General features: G+C 53.7%; 1 protein-coding gene across 9 annotated transcripts in view; it reads right to left on the bottom strand.

Moving 5' to 3' along the window:
- The window catches only part of RFX2 (regulatory factor X2), a 101,326-nt gene continuing 85,011 nt past the window's right edge, over positions 4,953-21,267 (bottom strand). For all 9 annotated transcript variants that reach the window (XM_021083995.1, XM_021083998.1, XM_021084004.1 and 6 more), the window contains 11 exons: positions 20,825-20,944; positions 20,047-20,162; positions 18,395-18,513; positions 17,962-18,074; positions 17,455-17,609; positions 15,824-15,921; positions 14,792-14,941; positions 13,109-13,317; positions 7,983-8,136; positions 6,644-6,686; positions 4,953-6,167 (listed from right to left, as the gene is read on the bottom strand). In XM_021083995.1, coding sequence (XP_020939654.1) covers positions 6,052-6,167; positions 6,644-6,686; positions 7,983-8,136; positions 13,109-13,317; positions 14,792-14,941; positions 15,824-15,921; positions 17,455-17,609; positions 17,962-18,074; positions 18,395-18,513; positions 20,047-20,162; positions 20,825-20,944 — 1,393 coding nt within the window. In that variant the 3' untranslated portion in view covers positions 4,953-6,051. The remainder of the gene's footprint in view (positions 6,168-6,643; positions 6,687-7,982; positions 8,137-13,108; positions 13,318-14,791; positions 14,942-15,823; positions 15,922-17,454; positions 17,610-17,961; positions 18,075-18,394; positions 18,514-20,046; positions 20,163-20,824; positions 20,945-21,267) is intronic.

Here is a 21,267-nt window from a genome sequence, read left to right as displayed (position 1 = left end):
CAACAGGAACTCCCTCCTCTGTTTTATTTTTCCTTCACCATGACACTGGTGAGGAGTACTGAGTACTGCCCAGCTATTTTGTAGACTGCCTCTTCTTTTGGGGTTGGCTTGAGGTTTCCTCCAGATTAAACTCAGGTGATGAACTTTGGGGTGGGAGGGGGGAATAACATGGAATAACCTATCAGGAAGCATATGTTGTTAGTTTGCACCATTCCTGATGACAACTCAGATTACTTGGTGTCGGCCAGGTTGCTACTTCTCCCTTTGTAATTATTGAATATCTTGTGAGGACTTAAATAGGCAATTTTTAAATTTTTTCTATTTTTTGTCTTTTTAGGGCCACACCTGCGGTATATGGAGGTTCCCAGGCTAGGGGTCTAACGGAGCTGTAGCCGCTGGCCTACACCACAGCCACAGCAACACGGAATCCGAGCCACGTCTGCAACCTACACCCAGCTCACGGCAACGCCGGATCATTAACCCGCTGAGGGAGGCCAGGGATCTAACCTGCAACCTCAAGGTTCCTAGTCAGATTCGCCTCCACTGTGCCATGATGGGAACTCCATTTTTTTTTTTTTTAATAGGGAATGTTTGAGGAAGAGAAGAGACAGATGGAGAAGAGGGGCAGCCAGCTCTTTCACTCTGTTGCTTATGATCTTTCCATGCATTATTGTAATTTAGTAAACAAAACAGCCTCAATTTTAGCTAAAATCCCAGCTGGCAAGTTTCCCGGCTGAAAAGGAAGAGGCCATGTCACAGTGACCACAGGGGGGCAGCAGAGGATTGGGATGAGATCAAAACTGGGCTCCAGGATAAAAAGCTGTTCCTTTCCTTCTAAGTAACTAAACTCTCAGGACTCAAAGTCTGCCCTGGGGGGCCAGGTCAGGTAGCACTGGCTGCTCTGGTCATGTTCGAAGCATTCTGGATGCACCACCTCTAAAACAGGGGCTTTAGATCCTGGGACGGCTGGGGGAGGGGTGTGTCTGAGAATCCCTTCTGAAAATGCCTGCAAAATTCATAGGCACTAAGGGGGTATCAGTCTGGGGACTGGTCACTAACCGCCCAAACCACATCTCTCTTTTTGCTTTTTAGGGCTGCACCCACGGCATATGGACGTTCCCAGGCTAAGGGTTGAACCTGAGCTACAGCTGCCGGCCTACACCACAGCCACAGCAATGTAGGATCTGAGCCACGTCTGCGATCTACACCACAGCTCATGGCAACGTAGGATCTTTAACTCACTGACTGAGGCCAGGGATTGAACCCTCAAACCCACATCTTCATGGCTACTAGTCAAATTTGTTTCCGATGTGCCACAATGGGAATTCCCACCTCTTTCAAAGGAGAGCAAATGGATAATTTGCTGAACAATGAGGATGCTCATAAGATCAGAGAGAAAAGAGAAGAAACTGGGCAGCTCCAGTGGGTCTAGGGAATTGGTGGAGCACCTCCCCAAGACTGCCCAAACTTCACATGCTTTGGCTGCACCCACAGCATGCAGAAGTTCCTGAGCCAGTGATCAAACCCATATCACAGCTGCAACCAGGGCCACAGCAGTGACAAAGCCAGGTCCTTAACCCACTGAGCCACCAGGGAACTCCTGAGAAACAATTGTTGAGTGCTTGGTGTAACATATACACACTACTATATATGAAATAGAAAACCAACCTGCTATCTATACTGTACTTTCTATAAATCAACTTATTTAAATCTCACAACAACACTGCGGGGTAGGCATTTTTATTACCTTTTTCCCCTAATGGGGAAACTAATATAAGTAATTCACCTGAGGGCACACTTAGTGTCCTAGCCCCACTGCCTCTCCAGGCAGGTGGGGATCCAGGAGTGGCAAGGAGGAAGGAGACAGTGGCTGTGTTAGGGGCATGTTGAGGGCGTCAAAGTGATGGACACAATGTGGGTGGCCCTGGCTCTTGGCTTGAACAGTGGGATGGATGGTGGGGCAGATACTGTAAGAGATGCGGGTGGGAAGCCTGGATGATGAGATGCTGGTCTCCTGTCTTGCTCTTTGTATGGCGAAGCACCCACAAACCTCTGAGCAGCGGGTATGGGCAGCGGCAGAGCAAGTCAGTAGCACTTGGATGAGGTCACAGAAGGTATGGAAGGAGCAGGGCCCAGACGCAGGGGGCAGCAGCTGGTGAAGTGGGAAGAAAACTGAGACAGGGACACTCCCTGCCAGGGAAAATCTCTCCCTTTCTTAGCACCCCTGCAGCCGGGTGGAGGCAGGAACATCCATGGGTAGCCCTCAACTCACCCAACTGCGGCTTACTGAACTCTGACTAGAGGCTGTTAGGGTTTTAATGATCACCAGGAACCCAGGTTCCTTCTATCTCACTGCTTTGCCATCCTTATTTTGTGATGTCTGCCTCGAAGTTCAAGATAGCTGTTGGTGCTCCAGCCATCCTGTCTGCATTCCAGCCAACAGCCTCAATTTTCCCCTATGTACTATGGAGGGTAACAACTACCTTGGAAGATAGTCCCAAAGTAGAGGAGAATGGACTGGAGCATCTGGTGAGAAGCCACCATGTTCAATCGGAATCTCTTGGAGGCTTTTGGTGGGACTGGGTTCTTGTCCTTGTGCAGGGCCTGTGCCCTGGGGCCAACCAGTGGGCCATCCAGGACATTGATAGCCCTTGGGACTTCAGCAAGCCCCCCTCCTCCTCTCTTCTCTTGGGGCAGGAAACACATGGGCATCACTTCATGAGCCCCACCAGCCACTCAGGTCCTCAGGGTAGGGCCTTGCTCTCCCCTTCCAGGGACCCTGCCGCCCAGCACTGGGCCTGGCTCTCCAAGGAGGGAGGTTGGGGGCAAGAGCTTGTGCGGCTCAGAGGCCTCAGGCTGAAATTGTCAACCAAGAGGGAATGGGGACGAGTCTGGCTTCCACTGGGTTCTTGGAGCCTGGCAGAGAGTCAGCACAGAGTCAGGGCCTGGCCACCTGACTGAAGGCTGGATGGTTGGGTCCTGAGAGTTACTCCCCAGGATTGGCCACAATATTTGCGGGGCCCAGAGTGAAATGAAAGCATGGGCCCTTTCTTGGAAAATTTTTAAGGATTTCAAGCAAGATGGTTTAAGAGTTTGGGATTCACAGAGTTCCCCCTATAGCACAGCGGGCTAAGAATCTGACTGCAGCAGCTTGGGTCGCTGTGGAGGTGCAGGGTCAATACCCAGCCTGGCACAGTGGGTTAAAGGTTCTGGCATTGCCATGGCATAGGTCACAGCTATGGCTCAGATTCAATTCCTAGCCTGAGAAATTCCATATGCCGCAGGTGCAGCCATAAAATGAAAAAAAAAAAAAAAAAAAAAAAAAAAAGGTTGGGATTGACATATATACACTGCTATACATAAAATAGAAAGCCAACAAGGACCTTCTGTCCGGCACAGGGAACCAGGGAACTCTGCTCGATATTCTGTAATAACCTATATGGGGGAAAAATCTGAAAATGAATGGATATGTGTATAACTGAGTCACTCTGCTGTATACCTGAAACTAATACAACATTGCAAATCAACTGTAATCCAACATAAAGTCAAATTGAAAAAAAAAATTTGTCTTTTGTCTTTTTTAGGGCTACACCCATGGCATATGGAGGTTCCCAGACTAGGGGTCTCATCAGGGCTGTAGCTGCCAGCTCACACCACAGCCACAGCAACGCCAGACCCAAGCCGTGTATTTGACCTACACCACAGCTCACAGCAATGCTGGATCCTCAACCCACTGAGTGAGGCCAGGGATCAAACCCACAATCTCATGGTTCCTAGTCGGATTCATTTCCACTGCGCCACGATGGGAACTCCAAAAAAAGTTTTTTAAATAAATAGATTTCAAGATGATAACAGCAGAGCATGAAGCCAAGCCCGGCCTTGCACCCAGGATAACAATGGATGATTTCAGTGGCACCCCCAGCACCTCTACCTGGCCTGGGCTGGGGCTGAGGTTGAGCGCCTCTGGTGGCACGTGGGGCACTAGCCTGGCCCCGGAGAAGCAGGCTTTAGGGCAGTTACCTGGAAGTGCATCCACGTTTCCAGAACATCCTTCCCCCAGGGGCCCTCTGGTTCCTGAGCCCACGGCTCTCCTCTGCAGGGTTTCTTCAAAGTCTTATAATCCCACGTCAGCATCCCTCAAAGGGGGTGATCGTGACAGGAAGAACCCCTGGTCCTGACCCCAATCCCATGCGCCTGGCTCTCTGTAGGTGGGGCCTAGGAACTAGCGATTCTGGAAGCCCGCACGGATTCTTAGGGTGCTCTCAAGTTCAGCCCCCACTGCTCTCCCAAAGAAACCGGAGAGCCACCAGTGGGCTGCATCAGCGGCTGGCGCGTGGATTTATTCTGCCAAATCTTGTGACTCTAGTCTGTTTACAGTCTCGCCCATCCTGGGCTGAGACTTGTTTTCTTGCCCTCTCTGGCCCTGGGTCTGGCCTTGCTAAAAGAGGCCGGGGAAAATGGAACATTCCCCAGAGAGCCAGAGGAAAGCACTGCTGCCCCCTTCCCTGCCTGCCCCAGGGCTGGGAGACGGCAAGAGGGAGGGCTGTGTCCTCCAGGGCCACTGAGTGGGGTGCAGGGCCTGGAGTGTGGATTGGAACCCCCAAACGGGTACCTTCAATGTGTTTATTGCAACGAAAAATGAGAAGGGGCTGGGCAGGCTCGTGTCTTCACTGTCATTTCTATTCTTCCTCATGGAATCCTGCAAAGGCCGGGACAGAGCGGAAGGCAGGGATAGGTGGAAGAAAAGGCAGGCATCACAGTCCAGGAACTGTGAGGGCTCGGCTGCCTCCTGGGAAAGGAGCTGTGTGTTTAAAGACACTTGTGCTGTCTGATTTCACAGGAGTCTGGGAGGCCCAGGGGTGCAGAGCCTCCTGCCTGTCGAGAAGGAGGGTTTTTAAAGGCCACGTGAGTTTACAATAGTACCTTCTGCAAGAATGAGAAAACAACACTGGGACCAGAGAGACTGCATTCATATACACATCCATAAAGAACGTTCTAGTAACAATTAGAGCACAAAACTATTGGTATGAACATTTTTCCAAAAAGAGAAAACTATTGCATTTCAGAAGCTGCTGCTTCCTAGACCAGAGGTCTGTCTGCTTTGAGTCGCTGTGGGGGCAGAGCTCTGGCACGGGGCTCAACGGGGCAATGTGGAACGGGGGGCACAGAGCCGGGGTGTTTACAAGCGGGTCCTCGGGCTTCATTTGTCCCCAGAGAAGAGTGTCAACTCTGAGCAGTTCAAGATGAGACTGGCCAGGGTCGCAGCGGGCCAGGCTTGCTCCTTCAAAGGAAGGTGTTCTGGAAGGTTCTGTGGAGGGGGGCTCCAGCACCGCTCTTGGGGCACAGGCTTGGTGGGATTGAAGGCACTGCGGAGACACCGATCCCCTGGCCCCCTTAGAACAAACTCACGGCAGACCTAAGGGTTTAGCTTGAGGCTGGCTGTGAACTTGGACTGTCCCAGTCCTTCCGGTTGCTGATAAAGCTTTTGGGTTTGATTTTTAAAGGCCCCACCATGTCTTGGCACAAGTGGGCCTGTTTCTGTGACTTGTTCTTTGAGTCACACGGGACCGTGGGCCACGCACGCCATCCAGGGACGAGACAACAGGGCGGCTGCTTCTGGAGCCCTTTTGCGTCTAGAGACCGGGCTCCTAGGGGTCAGCAGGGCAGGTCCCTCCCCACTGAGGGGCACAAGGGGTCTTGGGGACGCTGGCCAGCCCAGCACTGCCCGACGGTGGCAGGGCACCCGCACGGTGCAAATCGCAGCCCGCTGGGTGGAGATGCCCAGTGTGGAGGTACCGACTGGCCCAGCACGGCCCCTTCCAGCTCTCAGGCGGGAGGTGTGCAGAGCGGGGAAAGGACTTTCAGAAGAAGGTGACACCCGGGTGCTGATAGCTCCCGCGGTGGTCACAACTGTTTTCTTCTTGAGGAAGCACATGTCCTTTAAGGGCGCCCTGGCTGGGAGCCCCGGGAGTCCGAGTAAAGGTCACTTGGTCTAAGAGGCACTGTTGCGGTGGAGCTCGGGCGGGGCCGCAGCCAAGAGGTGCCCCTGAGCTAGACGCCCTGCAGGGGGTGGTTGGGGTCACTGCGCTCCCGCTTCACCAGCGGCTCACCCCGGCCTCGGGCCTCTGATCGGGCCTCACTGCCTCCACGGTCCTCGCTGATGTCATCTGTGGGGTTGGGTGGGGGGTGGGGGGCATGGGAGGGTCAGGGGTGGGGAGCACATCCTCAGAGAGGCCAGGTGCAGGGTGCTGTCTCTGCTGGGTAACCTGGGGGCCCTCTTCCCCATGACCAGTGCCCAGGTGCCTGTGTCATGTCCCAGCAGGGCCGCCCTCGGAGGTTGGTCCTCCCACCCCTGTGGTTCAGGGAATGGGCCTGGGGGTGGGGTGCCCTCTGGTCCACCCGTCCTGTGCCCCCCTGTGGCTGTGGATGGAGGAGGCCCTTGGCCACCCAGGCCTGTGCGCGGCCCTGCTCCTTGAGGGCCTGCTGGGGAGGTGCCCAGGAAGCAGAAGTGAACATAATCCAGGAGGAAGGGGCAGGGCCTCTGCTCTGAGCCCACCCCTGACCCCACTGGGATGCCTCGTGCTGCTCAGGGTCACCTGCCCGGGGGGTCAAGGATGGGAGGGAAAGCCCCAGACACACTCACCTTTGTCGAGCAGTGTCAGCGACAGGGAGGCCAGATCGTTGAACTGCAAGAGAGAAGCCCAGAGTGAGTGGCCTCCACAGACTGGGTCCTGGGAAGGTCAGCAGTGTCCTTGCCCACAGGGGAAGTGGGCTGTGGCTTTGTGGGTGAGCAGTGGCTCTGAAGCTGCTGGGTGTCTGGGTGTGTCCCCACACCCTCCAGAGCCAAGCCTGGGAGCTGTTGGAGGGTGGATGGGTGCCGACTGAACGGGCCAGCAAGGGGACAGAGACTGGGGCTTCTGCGTGGTGACCATGAAGGAACAGCTGCTGCTTATTGCAGGCTCACTGTGTATTCAAAGCTCATGAGCATCACTCTTTTCTTCCTCAAAACAACCCAGCATGACTGAGCAATTCTGCTAAGTAAACACCCCAAAGAGTGAAAACAGGTGCTCAAACAAAACTTGTACACAAGTGCTCACAGCAGCACAGTTCACAGCAGCCAGAAGGCAGAAACAGCACAAGTATTCACCAACAAAGGACAGATAAGCACAACGGTGCATCTCCATGCAATCAGATATTACTTTGCCATAAAAAAGGAGAAGGGAGTTCCCATCATGGCGCAGTGGAAATGAATCTGACTAAGAACCATGAGGTTTTGGGTTCGATCCCTGGCCTTGCTTAGTGGGTTAAGGATCCGGTGTGGCTGTGAGCTGTGGTGTAGGTCGCAGATGCGGCTCGGATCCCTTGTTGCTGTGGCTCTGGTGTAGGCCAGCAGCAGTAGCTGTGATAAGCCCCTAGCCTGGAAACCTCCATATGCCACGGGTATGGCCCTAAAAAGCGGGGGTGGGGTGGGGTGGGGGGGTGGGAAGGAAGGAAGAAGCTGTGATACCCATGACAGTGCAGGGGAACCTTGAAAACATTATGTTGAGTGAGAGAAGCCAGACCCCAGAGGCCCCAGAGTATGTGCTTCCATCAGTGGGAAATGCCCAGAACAGGCCAATCCATAGAGACAGAGAGTGGGTTGGGTTGGTGGTTGCTGGGGACTGGGGGAGGGGAAGGGGGGGGTGACTGCTCATGGAGATGAGGTTTTCCTTTGGGATGAGGGAATGGTCTAGAACTAGATGGGCGGTGGTTTTACCTTGCTGTGTGTTGACTTTCAGATGGTTAAAGTGGCCAGTTTTATGTTCTGTGTATTTTACCATGATGAGACAGGAAGTCCCACCCAGGTCATGTGAGCAGGTGACAGAGGAGCCAGGCTCTGCCCAGGTCTGTCTGGCTCTCCCTTCCCCACCCACTGGCACCCCTCCCACCCCGAGTGTGTTCTCTGGGGCCCCCAAAGCCGGCTCTCTTGGAAGGGCCCTCACCTCTCCCATCACTGCGATCGGCGTCTCTCCAGTGGCCTCTGCAACGCGGTGCTCGACCAGGTAGAACATGTACTCGTCGTACAGCAGGCGGATGAGGTGGAAGGAGCCGAAGCTGGCGGCGCTGCGCAGCGTGAGGTCACGGATCACCATGGAGCTGGGGCGGCAGACAAGGGCTGGCACCTCTGGGACATGGGCCTCTGGCCAGCCCACTAGGGGCCTGCCAGCTGCCCGGACCACCCCCTGTCCTGACTCGAGCCATGACTGGCTTCCCAAGAGCTAGTGGCCTTTCCTGCCCTCCCCACAGCCTCAGTCAGTGCTTTTTTTTTTTGGCCGCCCCGTGGGGCCTATGGAGTTTCCAGGCCAGGGACCAGATCCAAGGCGCAGTCTCTACCTAAGCCGCTGCGGCAACGCCAGATCCTTAACCCATTGTGCCAGGCTAGGGATTGAACCTGCGTCCCAGCACTCCCAAGACACCGCCAATCCCGTTGTGCCACAGCAGAAACTCCTAGTCAGAGCTTTTAGGTGCCTGAAAACAAGGCTTAAGTTCAAGGTACTTCTGCCTCTTTCATCTAGAGCAGGGGATGGCGAACTGTAGCCTGATCCAGACCAGATCCAGCCCACTGCCTGGTTTTGGACAGCCAGGGAGCCAAGAATGGTTTTTACTCTTTTGAATGGTTGGGGGAAACAGTCCAAAGAATTCTATTTCACGACACATGAAAAATATCTGAAATTTAGAAACTGACAGAACACCATAAGTCAACTATAATGGAAAAATAAAAATCATTAAAACAAAACCCTGAAATTCATATTTCAGTGTCCATGAATAAAAGTTTTATTGGCCGTGCCTGTCGTTTACATGTTGTATGCTGTGTGCCTATAAAACTTTATTGCTCGGAAAGACCTACTATCTGAATCTTTACAGAGAAAGTGACCCCTGATCTAAAGGAATTATTTAACATGGTACCCGACCAAAAACTCTGGCCTACAAACACATCTGCCAGGAAAACAAGAAGGAAGGGACAAGACAGGAAAGGAAATATGACCTGCATATGGCCTGTGACAGTAATGGAGCAAGGCAGCATCACCCCAGGGGTGGCCCTGCCTCCCTGGAGTCCACAAGCATTCAAAAAACCCAGTCAACATAAGCAAGCCACATCCATCAAATCATTCCTTCTCTGTCTACACCTCTCCCTCGCTCCTGCCCGGGGAGGCTCCTAACCGCTTTGGCTTTGGTGTTGCCCCATTCAAATCCATGTTTGCTCGAAGAATTTCTGGAAAATGTAACATGCCTTGGTTTAGCTTTCAACAGGCTGAAACTGGTGCTGCTTGCCTGTCAGCAATGGAATCTTCGGTGAGTCAGTAAAGATCGCTGACAACCATTCAGGACATTTCATTCTTCTCTCATCTTCCCAGGCCGGGCATGTAAACACACTCTGAAGGCAGGCTGGTCCAGCAGTGGGAAAAGAGAGCTGGCTCCAGCCGGCGGTGGCTTCGAGATGCCCTGGAAGGGCAACTAAGGAGGGGACCTGGGTGGTGTCTGCCTGTGTCCAAATTGGCGCAAGGGAGCAAAGTCACCTGAAGAGCGCTCAGGAATGCAAAGGCCGAGTCAGTGGCAGGGCGAACAGGCTCAGGGCTTGGGATGTGTTTACTGCTAAGAAGCTTCTTTGGCTCTGTATGGCTGACCCCCTAGAGGTCCCTGGGAAGGGCTCCCCACAACCCCCCAAGAGTGTCCTCCATCCTCCTCCCCTCCCCATCTCTCCGCCTTTTCTTCCCCACTGGAAGCAACCCTTGGCTTTTACGTCGCCACGGGCAACCAAGGCCTGGAAAGAAGCCAAGGGCAGACTCTGCTTACCTCTCAATGTTAAAACACAATTTGTGCTGCTGGTCCTCTAACAGGGATCCCAGGCCTGAATGCCCACCCAGAGGGTCCCTGGCCCCCTTTCCCTGAAGGCACCCCCTGGATTGGGCGCTGGTACCAGGCACCCTCACCCCACAGCCTTGGTGTCTGATATGAAGCTTTGGCTCCAAGGAGCTTTGCTGAGCCGTCTCCGAGGTCGCCTGGGTATGTTTTGGGTTCTCCAAACAGGCTTGCCGCTTCCTGTGGCGGGAACTCCACCTGGAGAAACTGGACGCGAGCCTGGCCATCAAGCGACTCAGCCCTGGCCCTCTGCTCTCCATTTGCTGGTGGACGCTATGGAAACAAGTCCCGGAAGCCTGACAAGATGGAGTCAGGGAGGGCCTTGTCCCTACGGAGAAAAGCACCCCCATCTCATAGCGGTCACGGCCACTTTCAAGCCTTAGCTGTGTTCCTGCTCTCATCTCCGTAGTTTAAGTTACAGGCTCGTCCTGCTGCTCCAGATTCCTCAGATCAGGACTTCCCACCACAGCCCTGCTGGCTGTCCCTGCCCCCACTGACTCCAGTCCCCGCCCCCGCATTACCCCAGTGATGCTGGGTGGTATTTTTGGCTAAATTGCATTTCCCTTTGTGGTCATGGGATATAAACCCCCAGCTGAGCCACACCATCTTGGCCTTACAATCCTCTTCTTGCTCACTTGCTCAACCAGTGTTCAGATGATGAGGCTACAGCAGTGAGTAAGAGTGACATACCAGCTCTTGGGGTGGGGGTGGGGAACAAACTAACAGAACAAGGTGACAGAAGGAAATTGGGGCTTCGGGGACAGAGGATGAGAAGGGGCCTGCTATTTCACTCAGGAGGTCTGCAGGCTCTTAGGATGATCGGGCCACGTGGCTCCCTGGGGGAGGGGTGTTCTGTGCCGGGGAGGGCAGTGCAAAGGCCCTGAGGTGAGCAGAGCAGGGCAGAGCAGCAGGCTGGAGTAGGGGACAGGGAGTTACTGGGCCAGCAGCCAGCTGAGGGGTTGGGAAACTGATAAGAGCCAGACAGTAAACAGTTCTCTGTCACTGCTCAACTCAGCTAAGGATCCATAAGGGAGCGGGCATAGCTGGGTGCCAGCCAATAACATCTGCAGAGACCGGTGGCCGGTGATCTGAGCCACAGCTGGCTGAAGGGCTGTCGTGAGCTGTAGAACAGCTGATTGTCTTCCTGGGGTTAACTGCCTCCTTTTTACAAAACACTCCATTTTCCCATGTTTATCACTGACTGAGACCAGGGCTTCCCAGCAGGGCTCCTCTCTGCAAGCACAGCCCTCGTTTTCTGGGCAAGGCTCCTCTTGCAGCCTGGGTTTCCAGCTCCTGTTCAATCAGGTGAGAACTGAGAAGTGAAAATGGTTTTCCCTCAGGATCCAGATGACACAGCTTCCCTGCCTCTAAGGCTCTGGGTGGCTGTGCAGAAGCCTGCCGCTGCTCTGGTTCCCAGCCTGCAGTGCGACCTGCTGTTTTCTCTCTGGAAGCCTTTATAATCCTCTTCTCCTTGGTGTCTGAACCTCATTCACTGGGCAGGGATCCTGGCAGCTTTTGGAAACTTGAGCCTTTGGTTCTGAGATATTTTCTTGATGATGTATATATATATATATATATATATATATATATATATATATATATATATATAAACATATTTTTTTGGCTGTGCCCACGGCATAGAGAAGTTCTTGGACCAGAGACGGAACCTGTGCCACAGCAGCGACACCACTGACAGATCCTTAACCCACTGTGACACGAGGGAACTCCTCTTGATATTTTTATTATTTTCTCTCCCTCTGTTTCCTCTCTCTTAAAAAAAAATCCTATCAGCTGGATACTAAACTGACTGGATTGATCCTTTCACTGTCTCTTTTTCTCATGTTTTTCTTTCACGAGTTCTCTTACATTCTTCTTTCTTTCTCCGTATTTTTTTTCCTCTCACATTTACTTTTTTTCTTTTGGCTGTGCCCGTGGCATGTGGAAGTTCCTGGTCCAGTGTCTGAACCCGCACCACAGCAGTGACAATGATGGATCCTTAACCACTAGGGCAGACATTTACTTTTTTTTTTTCTTTCTGCTTTTTAGGCCATATGTGTGGCATATAGAAATTCCCAACCTAGAGGTCAAATCAGAGCTGCAGCTGCCAGCCTATGCCACGGCCACAGCAGTGCAGGATCTGAGCCACACCTGTGACCTACACCACAGTTCACTGTAAGGCTGGACCCTTAACCCACTAAGCGAGGCCAGGGATCAAACCTACATCCTCATGGACACCAGTTTAGTTTGTTACCACTGAGCCACAATGGGAACTCCCCTGCATTTACTTCCTGTGATGGTTAGTTTTCTCTGCCAGTAATTGGCACTGGTTCAGCCAAAATTAGTCTGGGTGTTGCTGTGGTTCCCATCCACCATCTGTCGACTTGAAGTGGAGAAGCTCGACTTCCACACCAGGGGTGGGCCTCACCTAATCAGCTGATGGGCCTTTGGGTCAAAACTGAGGTTTCTCTGAGGAAGGAGTCCGCTCTGTGGATGGCAGCATCCACTTCCTGCCCGGACCGCCAGTCCTCCTTACGGACTTTGGATGTGCCAGGCCCTGAGATCACGAAAGCCGATTCCCCGAAATGAACCTCTTTACATTCACACACACACATCATTATAACACAGTCGCATACATCATTTTAAAATATGTTCATTTGGCATTGTTGCTATTGGGGCGTGGATTTGATCCTGGCCTGGGAACTTCTGCATGCATGGGCATGCCCCGCCCCCACCAAAAAACCTCAGGCAGACCACTCTGTGGGGAGCCAATGCCCAACTCTGCCTCCTGCTTGCCCTTGGCAGTGAGGGGATGAAGGTTCGTGTTGCTTCCTGGCTTTTGGCTCACTGTCCTAGCTGACTCCTCGCACGGCAATTCCCCAACTAGTTCACATCTCCCACTGCTACCTCTGTGTCCTGTTCTCTCGAGACTCTTCTCCCCCTCCCTATGTGGGGCTGCTCTAGGGGCAGAAATAAGGGCTTGTGCATGAGCTGCCATCTCCCCAGCAGGCAGCCTGGAGATGATGGTTTCTGTCTGCAGAAGCCCTTATAGCCCAACTTTAGGCCTCAGAGGGCTCTGGGCCAGCCCTTGGGTGCTCCCAGGAGTGAGGCCCATGGGCTGGTCTGCGTCTGTGGGCCTCAGCCTCCACCCTGGGCCTTCTCCCAAGTCCATGCTGGGTCCCAGCTCTCTGGGAGATGAATCCCCGATTACCTGTAAAAAGACCACTTCAGCAGGAACTGCCGGGCGGCCTTGGGGAAGCTGGGGCTGCCGGCATGCTGCTTCAGGACCTGGGTGACCACGTTGTCCAGCCAGCTGGCCCACTGGTCCAGTGAGCTCTGCTGCTGCAGGGTCAGCTTGAAGTCCTGCTCCAGCCGCTGTACCACGCCCTCCTCGCACTGGCACACCCACGAGGCCTGCTCCTGCAGGGCACGGGTGGGTCAGGACAGAGGGACGTCTCCTGGGCGCAGCCCCAGGCCAGACACATGAGCACAAACACCTGTCGCCTTTGGCCTTTTCCAACTGTGAGCATAGCCCTGGCTTAATGGGGCAGAGATGAACAGACATCCAGAGGGAACATGCCCGCCTTCTGAAGCTTAAAACAGGCTTCTTGCGTCCAAAGCCCAGGCTGTACTTCATCTTTGTGTGATTTCTTTTTTCTTCTTTACATATTTATTTATTTATTTGACCGCACTTGTGGCATGTGAAGTTCCCAGGCCAGAGATCAAACCTGAACTACAGCAGTGACCCAAGCCACTGCAGTTACAATGCTGAGTCCTTAACCGCTGGGCTGCCAGGGAACTCCCACATTGTGTTATTTGTGTGTGGTCCCTCCTCTATGTGTGTGTGTTTGTTTATTCAGGTGATAAACTCAGGGCTTGAACTAGATGGAAACATGGCAGCAGGATTCATCTGATGGTGGCCTAAGCCCAGAGGAGGCACCAGGAAGGCAATTTTTTTTCTTTTTAGGGCCACACCCATGGCATATGTAAGTTTCCAGGCTGGGGGTCAAATGAGGGCTGTAAGCTGCTGGCCTATGCTACAGCCACAGCAAAGTGGGATCCGAGCCGCATCATGGCAACCCTGGATACTCGACCCACTAAGCGAGGCCAGGGATTAAACCCACATCCTCGTGGATATTAGTCAGGTTCATTACCAGTGAGCCATGACAGGAACTTCCAGGAAGGTGAATTTTTAAAGAGAATGGACCAATGTGACAGTCTGTCAGTCCCAGCACCTGGATGCCAGGAAGTGATCATGGAGTGGAGCCCAGAGCTCCCTGGGTAGACTGTAGGGGGTTTCGACCTCAAGTCTTTTTTTTGTTTTTTTTCCTGGCAGAGCCTATAGCATGCATAAGTTCCAGAGTTCCCGTCGTGGTGCAGTGGTTAACGAATCCGACTAGGAACCATGAGGTTGCGGGTTTGGTCCCTGCTCTTGCTCGGTGGGTTAACGATCTGGTGTTGCTGTGAGCTGTGGTGTAGGTTGCAGACATGGCTCGGATCCCGCATTGCTGTGGCTCTGGTGTAGGCTGGTGGCTACAGCTCCGATTAGACCCCTAACCTGGGAACCTCCATATGCCGTGGGAGCGGCCCAAGAAATAGCAAAAAGACAAAAAGACAAAAAAAAAAAAAAAAAAAAAGAAGTTCCTGGGCAAGGGACTGAACCCATGCCACAGCAGTGACAATGCTGGATTCTCAACCTGCTGAGCCACCAGGGAACTCCCCCAACTCTTTTCATACAAGAGAACTGTGGGCCGGGCCTGGGCGAGGTGCTGCTTTGGCTGTAGGCTGAGTTTTGTGGGTCTGTGTAGTTTTCTAGAGGGTGGAAGCCTAGGCCGGCAGAGTGGGTCCCTGTGTCCCATCCCAGGCTGTGGGGATGAGCGTGGAAGAAAGTTACCTGCACGTTGGCAAAGTCCACGCGGTTGAGGTCGCTGAGCATCTGGTTGATCTGGGAGGTGTTCTGGAGCACCGCCCGAGCCGCCTGCGCCAGGTGGTTGAGGGACGTGTACCTCCGCAGAGTCTGGGCAAAGGCACTGACCACGCCGACCTGGGGCCGAGGAAGGTGCAAGGGTGAGCCTGTCTCATGGAAGGGCGTCTGGCTCAGGGACATCTCGGGGAGGGAGCAGGAACAAGTGAGTCTGGCAGGAACTCAAGGGCCCAAGGACAGAGGACCAGTGAGGTACACAGGCGTCACCAACGTGTCACATGGCATCAGATGCACAGGTGAGTTAGAATTCAGGACAACGTGGCTAGACCCCTGCTTCTAGAAGTCCTCTGGCTCTCTGGGATGATAGGTGAAGATACAGATTTCCGGGTGCCCCTAGATCAGCCTTTGTTGGGGGTGTGGCCTGAGCATCTGCAGTTTGAAACAGCTGCCTAAGCCATGTCTGACTGTCCTGGGGTTTGAGACCCACTGGCCTAACAGATCAATTTCCGGTGGGGGGTGGGTAGACCAGATGCCCGACTCTGGCACAAGGAAGGAAGGTGATTATCCCTCTTTCACAAGTAGCCCAGATTGACACACTGTATGTTCTGATCTGTGGCCAAGACTGTATCAATAAGGGTGACAGCCAGGAGATTACAGGCTCCACCTATGTTCAGCAGAGAAACACTGGACCTGTTCCCAATCAACCCAAAACTATCACAGCAAAGACATCTGCTGGGCACTCCTGGCCAGCATGTGCCCTCCATCAGCTGCATCCCTCTCCCCTCCTGGAAAGACCACGCCTCCTCAGGACACACAGGAGCAGCCTGCTTTTTCTGGGGCCCAGGGGTCCTCAAGTTCCACTGGGCAGAGGGAGAGGAGCTCCCTCCCTTCACAGCACAGCAGGGCCCGAGGGACACCCCTCACCCCCTGCAGCTGTGGTCTCTCCCCTCCCCCACCATCAGGGAGCAGCGTGGTCCAGAGGCCCAGCCCCCGACCAGTCACCTTGGTCTGGATAACCTGCTGTGGAAAGTCGCTCATGGCATTTGTCAACCAGCCTTCCAAGCTCTTGGCAAAATTCCGGATGGCCTGTGTCAGGGTACCTGGGAGACGCAAGCCATGGCATTAAGTGTGAGAAAGGCAGCCTCACCCCTCAGAATCAGCTTGAGTTTTAAGAGATGCCTGTGCCGTGGCAATGACCACCCACCAAGAACAAGCAACACAGAGAAGAGATGGTGAGAATTTAGGGCTCTTAATTAGGGAGGGACAGAGTAAGAACGAGGGCCACCCAGCTCTGGTTGTCTCTGTTCATCTATCTTCTGCACTGGCAGCTCTCAGCCAGGGCAGCCCTGCCCCCAGGGAATACCAGGCAATGTTTGGGGACACCTGTGGTTGTCTCACTGGAGGTACTCCTGGCATGGAGGGGGTGGGGACCAGGGATGCTGTGACATCCCCGCCCCCCCGCCAACAACAGTGCCAAGGACACCCCTCCTCAAGAAACAGACCCACCCAAGGTCCACAGTGCTGAGGGGGAAGCCCCTGGTACATACGCATGTAGATATATTCTACTGACTTCAAATTTATCTTGAGATGGCTTGCAAGAACACATTTTTTTTTTTTTTAAAGTAAACCTCTGGAGTTCCCGTCATGGCTCAGTGGCTAACGAATCCGACTAGGAACCATGAGGTTGAGGGTTGAGGGTTCAATCCCTGACCTGGCTCAGTGGGTTAAGGATCTGGTGTTGCCATGAGCTGTGGTGTAGGTCGCAGACGCGGCTTGGATCCCGCGCTGCCGTGACTCTGGCGTAGACCGGCGGCTACAGCTCCAATTCGACTCCTAGCCTGGGAACCTCCATATGCTGTGGGAGTGGCCCTAGAAAAGACAAAAAAAAAAAAAAAAAAAAAAAATTAAAAAAAAAAGTAAACCTCAACTGTTAGAAAAGGAAATATATCCTAGTCTCAACCTACCTTAATACAGAGACTCTAAATGAACACTACACTGAAGAGTTTCTGGGCAGGCAAGGCCAAAGAAGTACAATCATTTTGCTATGTCCCATTTCCTGGCAAATGAGCAGCAGACCAGCTCATCAAGAAAGATGGAAGGTCTCCAGCACTAACACGCTTCCTCGCCCTCCAGGAATCTGGGGGTCTGGGGGTGGGGGGGGTAGGGGTGGAGGGACACGCCTCTCACCATCAGGGACCTGGGATCTCGAGGGAGAGCCTCCCAGCAGGCTGGCGGGAGGACGCCCCCTGGTGGTGTGCTTTGCCACTGTCTTTGGAGGCTGCACGGGTGTTTGGGGACAGAGGCCTTGGGAAGGTCCCCACCACAAGAGTCAGCCCCAGCCATCAAAGGACATCATTTCCTTTTCCCTCCTTCCTCAGTCAAGGCCTCTGGAATCTGGTGAAGGTCTGTAGAATTCACCCTTTGATGCTAAAGAGTCAGTGTGGGAAGCAGAGCTCACTGGGGCAGGCAGGTTAAAACCTGATTCAGCCCATCCTTGATGCTGCAGGCAGGGGAGGGCTGTCCTGTGACCCTGGCCTCCCTTCTGGGAGTCTCCTGTGGCAGGGCTCATGTGGACCCCACAGTGTGGGTGTGGCAGGGGACATGGCGAGGCAGAGCGGGGCAGAGCTGCTTACTGGGCACTGGCCGCAGCACGTCCGGGATGAGGATTTCCACCAGTGCCTGGTACAAGATGTGGTCGCAGGTCCTCATCCACCTGAGGACGGGGTCACATTTGCACAGGGACACCAGCTTGTCCTTCGGGAGGATGGCACCTTCCGGCTCCTCGTCACTGTGGGGGACACCGGGGGACACAGGTGAGCCACTAGCCTGATGCCAGTTCTTGAGGCACAAGCCGAGTGAGGCTACAGGACCACTGGGTGCAGGGCTGGGGAGACCCTCCTGCCGGCCAGCTCCTCGCCTACTACGCGGTCACCCCCAAGACCCTGTGCTGAAGCAGGGGGATGAGCCATGAGTCACTCATCATCTTAGAGTAAAGACCACACGCCCATAGGGGGTCCGAGCGCCAGTTTCTGGTTGCCTGGCACATTCGTCCAGGGCCACATTGTGGGTGTCAGCCAGCAACTATCTGCAGGGAAAAGCCTTATGGAAGGAGGCCTGACTGCGGGGCTGACGGGCAGTACCTGGCTGGTAAAGAGGCAGGGCCGTCGCCTGAGGAGGCTTTAGAATTCCAGAAGGAAAGCCACAGCTTCTCAATGTAGTGAAACTGGAGGTTCATCACCACGTCTAAAGTTGCCTGGAGATAAATACAGTGGGTTAAATACAGCAATGTGCGTGCCCCTGGGTTGGCAAGTGGCGGGGAAACAGGCGACAGTGCCATCTTCCCAAAGCCAGAGAGACACTGAAGGCTACGGGAGTGAATAAAGGGGAGACTCCATCTAGTCCTTGGCCAGAGGGAGGAGGGGCCGGTCCTGTGGCCCGTATCTTGGTGATGCTCTGGCATGTGGTGCTGGCTGCAGGCAGCTGACCGCCTTGGCCTGGGGGAGGCGCACTGAGATGCCCTGTGGTGACACTCCCCTCCCTGCCCCTAGGCTGGACTCAGGGTGGGGCAGTCACCTCGCAGTGCCGCCGGTAGGCCAGCTGCAGGGCCTTGACGTCCTGCAGTGTGATGCTCTCCTGCAGCAGGACACTGCCCAGGTCGGGCGCCGGGAACTCAGGGAAGACATGGGACACATCTAGGGGAGGAAAGTGGGAGATCAGCAAGGCTGCGGAGGGTGCCCAGGCAGAAGCCAACGGGCAGGGCCATGAGCTGGGGACGATATGACAGCCCGGGGGCCAAGTCCTGGCTGCCCTCAAGACCACATGACTTTTAAGCTTCGGTATTCTCGGGTGCACAGCTCCTGGTGACATTAAACATGTGGACACACAGGAAGCAGTGTCCCAGGGCAGTGACAGTCTCTCCAGAAGACCCGTCACAGAAGGGTTCTGTGGGTGCTCAAAAGGTACACTAAAAGTACATGGATGCCCCCAAGCTTCAGCATGTGTGAGCCTCCTGGGCTGTCCTGGGTGGGAGGCTCTGAGTAAGACGCTCTCCCGGCAACCAGGGCAGCGGCAGTGCTGGCTGGGGAGAGACGCTCTGTGGAGGAGGGCCAGGCTGCCACATGTCAGGGCACCGGAGGGGACAGACTCAGTTTAAAGTACATCTAGTCTTCTTTCTGAAGGGCATTTCATTTTATTTACTTTACTTTTTTTTTTTTTTTTTTTTTGGTATTTTTGCCTTTTTCTAGGGCCGCTTCGGTGGCATATGGAGGTTCTCAGGTTAGGGGTCTAATCGGAGCTGTAGCCACCAGCCTACACCAGGGCCACAGCAACACGGGATCCGAGCCGTGTCTGCAACCTACACCACAGCTCACGGCAACGCTGGGCCCTTAACCCACTGAGCAAGGCCAGGGATCAAACCCGCAATCTCATGGTTCCTAGTTGGATTCATTAACCACTGAGCCGTGACGGGAACTCCTCATTTTATTTACTTATTTTTCTGTGTTGTGGTGTTTTTTTGCCACACCCATGGCATGGGGAAGTTCCTAGGCCTGGGATTGAACCCACACCCATGCCACAGCAGCCACCTGTGCTGCTTTAGTGACAATGCTGGATCATTAATGTGCTGCGCCACAAGGGAACTCCAGTTATTTATTTTTTTTCTTTTTTTTCATTTTTGGCTGTCTGAGGCATATGGAGCTCCTGGCCCAGGGATCAGATCCAAGCTACAGCTGCAACCTAAGCCGCAGGTGTGGCAAGGCTGGATTCCCAACCCACTATGCCGGGCCAGGGATCGAACCTGTGTCCCAGCGCTTCCAAGATGCTGCTGATCCTATTGCACCACAGCAGGAAACTCCTCCAGTTATTGTTCTGATGGTCACTTTATACATTAATTTAGTGGGCATATGTTGATTATTCTAAAATCTCAGGGATTCCACAAAGAACGCTTATCTAGATTTTTTTTTTTTTTTTGCCGTACTCATGGCATGCGGAAGTTCCTGGGGTCAGGGATTGAACCTGGGCCACAGCAATAACAATGCTGGATCCTTAACTGGCTAGGCCACCAGGGAACTCCCTAGAACTTTCTATGTAATTGAAAAGGTGGTGTATAAGAACACTGTCTAAACTTAGCATCCCTGTAGATGCTGCTGGTGCCAAAACCCACCCCCAGAGGTGCTGAGTGGCCCCCGAGCCTTTCTTGCAGGTCCTGTGCCAGGGCGGGGGCTCACCAATGTACTGCTGGTGGTGCTGGCTCTGGGCGGCCATGGCTTGCTCAGGTGTGCTGTGCAGGCTGCCATGTGAGCCACTGTCCCCCAGGCTGTCCGTCTTCTGGGCTGGCCGGTACCTGAGAAGGGAACACATGTGCAACTGTGAGACCCCAGCAGCATTGCCCAGAAGGGGCCCAAGGAGCAGAGGGCAGAGGAGGATACAGTTTGGGGTTGTGTGTATTTTTCTAAAACTTGTGGTCAAATAGAAAACCCCAAATTTACCATTTTTAAGTGAATAGTCCAGTGGCATTCCGCACACTCACGCTGTTGTGTGACCATCCCCACCACCCATCTCCAGAACCTTCTCTTCTTCTCAAACTAAAAATCCGACTCCCCATCCCCTGTCTCTGTGGATCTTACTCCTCTAGGGACCTCACGTGAGTGGAATCACACACCATATGTCCTTCTGGGTCCAGCTTATTTCATTGAACATCAAGTCCTCAAGATGCATCCATGTTGTAGTGAGTGTCAGAATTTCTTTTTTTTTTTTTTTTTTGGCCTTTTTAGGGCTGCACGCGTGGCATATGGAGGTTCCCAGGCTAGGGGTCCAATTGGAGCTACAGCTGCTGGCCTGCACCACAGTCCCAGCAACTCGGGATCCAAGCCGTGTCTGCGACCTACATTACAGCTCACAGCAACACCAGATCCTTAACCCACGGAGCGAGCCCAGGGATCGAACCTACAACCTCATGGTTCCCAGTCGGATTCATTTCCACCACGTCATGACAGGAACTCCCACCTGGGTTTCTGATGCACTGGCTGCTGCCTCATGGCCATGTACTGTGTGTCCTCCTGCAGCCGGTTCAGGGGCGAGTCTGGCTTCAGCCGGATCCCATAGTAATGATACTTGGAGTTGCCCCTAGAAATCAAACAGCGAAGGTCAGCTCTTGGCAGAAACCCTGAACCCCAAGACAGGTGCTCTGTCCCAGCCTGTCCCTTGGGCTCTCGGGGCCAGGCTTCCCTCGACTGTGTGGGCAATGTTCTCAGGCTGTCCTGTGGTCAGAGAGATCCAGGAAATTCTCTAATGACTTCCCCTCCTGGTAAATTCAGCTCAGTGTTTTAGTATGATAAAGGCTCTGAGAAGTCCTGCGGTCAAAGAGCCAGTTCAACTTTGTTTAACCTAGCGTTGTCTAATGAGGATGACAACAATTACTATTATTATTAATGCCCCTCCTTCCAAAC

The sequence above is a fragment of the Sus scrofa genome, chromosome 2 (genome assembly GCF_000003025.6).
Source record: "Sus scrofa isolate TJ Tabasco breed Duroc chromosome 2, Sscrofa11.1, whole genome shotgun sequence".
Taxonomy (NCBI): domain Eukaryota; kingdom Metazoa; phylum Chordata; class Mammalia; order Artiodactyla; family Suidae; genus Sus; species Sus scrofa.
This window is presented reverse-complemented; position numbering and strand designations above follow the sequence as displayed.